A 1,683-nucleotide genomic window follows, 5' to 3' on the forward strand; every position below is an offset into this window, starting at 1 on the left:
ACGGGTGCAAGCCAGTTTTGCACACGCGGATACTAAGGTTGCCTTGACGAGCCTAGCATGTACAGACATGGTCTCGGAACACGGGATACCGAAAGGTAGAGCATGAGTCATATGAATGATATGATGAACACTTTGAGTGTTCGCCTTTGAAGCTACATCTTTTCTCGTGATGATCGGAATTGGTGTAGTGGATTTGGTTCGTGTGATCACTAAGACAATGCGAGGGATGTTGTTTTGAGTGGGAGTTCACCTAGTTAATTTAAGAATTAAAATTTGAACTCAATTTATCATAAACTTAGTCTAAACTCTTTGCAAATATGTTGTAGATCATGGCATCCCCCTCCATCAATTTTAACCAGTTCCTAGAGAAAGAAAAGCTTAAAAGCAATGGTAGCAACTTCACCGACTGGTTCCGTCATGTGAGGATTTTCCTCACTGGTGGAAATCTGCAATTTGTGCTCGAAGCACCGCTAGGTCCCCCACCACCACCTGCAGTATCCGAGGAAGAAAAGAATGTTTTCGAGACTCGGGTAACTCGGTACTCTCAAGTTCAGTGTGCCATCCTGTGCAGCCTAGAGGCGGAGCTCCAAAAGCGTTTTGAGCACCACGACCCTTATGAGCTGGTCCATGAGCTAAAATCTATCTTTGAAACTCATGCGGCCGTGGAAAGCTATGAGGCCTCGAAACACTTCTTTGGCTGTATGATGGAAGAGGGTAGCTCCGTTAGTGAGCACGTGCTCGCTATGTCCGGGCATGCGAAGAAGCTCAGTGACTTGTGGATAGTGATTCCTAACAAGCTGGGTATTCATCGTGTACTCCAATCACTGCCACCTAGTTACAAGAACTTTGTGATGAACTACAACATGCAGAACATGAACAAGGAGTTACCTGAACTCTTCTCCATGCTGAAATCTGCTGAGGTGGAAATACAGAAAGAGCACCAAGTGTTGATGGTCAACAAGACCACCAGTTTCAAGAAGCAGGGCAAGCCTAAGAAGGGCAACTTCAAGAAGGGTAGCAAGAAAGTTGCTGCGCCTCCTGAGAAGCCTAAGGCTGGCCCTAAACCTGATACTGAGTGCTATTACTGCAAGGAGAAGGGGCACTGGAAGCGGAATTGCCCCAAGTACATGGCTGATCTGAAGAGTGGCCTTGTCAAGAAAAAGAAAGGTATATTTGATATACATGTTATAGATGTCTATCTTACTGGTTCTCGTAGTAGTGCCTGGGTATTAGATACTGGTTCGGTTGCTCATATTTGTAACTCGAAACAGGAACTACGGAATAAACGAAGCCTAGCGAGGGACGAGGTGACGATGCGCGTTGGAAATGGATCCAAGGTCGATGTGATCGCCGTCGGCACGCTCCCTCTACATCTACCTTCGGGATTAGTTTTAAACCTAAATAATTGTTATTTGGTGCCTGCGTTGAGCATGAACATTATATCTGGATCTTGTTTAATCCAAGACGGTTATTCATTTAAGTCAGAGAATAATGGTTGTTCTATTTATATGAATAATATCTTTTATGGTCATGCACCTGAGATGAATGGTTTATTCTTGTTAAATCTCGATAGTAGTGATACACATGTTCATAACATTGATGCTAAGCGAATTAAATTAAATGATAATTCTACTTATATGTGGCATCGCTGCCTTGGTCATATTGGCGTGAAGCGCATGAAGA

General features: G+C 43.9%; 1 protein-coding gene across 1 annotated transcript; it reads left to right on the plus strand.

Moving 5' to 3' along the window:
• Nucleotides 1-329: 329 nt before the first annotated feature.
• LOC139834076 (uncharacterized) lies at nt 330-1,481 on the plus strand. The gene is made up of 2 exons (XM_071824463.1): nt 330-1,167; nt 1,272-1,481. The coding sequence occupies exons 1-2, from the start codon at nt 330-332 to the stop codon at nt 1,283-1,285; spliced, it is 852 nt and encodes a 283-aa protein (XP_071680564.1). The 3' UTR covers nt 1,286-1,481.
• The last annotated feature ends 202 nt before the right edge of the window (nt 1,482-1,683 follow it).

Source organism: Lolium perenne, chromosome 7, assembly GCF_019359855.2.
Source record: "Lolium perenne isolate Kyuss_39 chromosome 7, Kyuss_2.0, whole genome shotgun sequence".
Lineage (NCBI taxonomy): Eukaryota > Viridiplantae > Streptophyta > Magnoliopsida > Poales > Poaceae > Lolium > Lolium perenne.

Bases quoted from the DNA above. Each gene is read 5' to 3' on its own strand.
- LOC139834076 (XM_071824463.1), top strand. From the start codon at position 330: ATGGCATCCCCCTCCATCAATTTTAACCAGTTCCTAGAGAAAGAAAAG.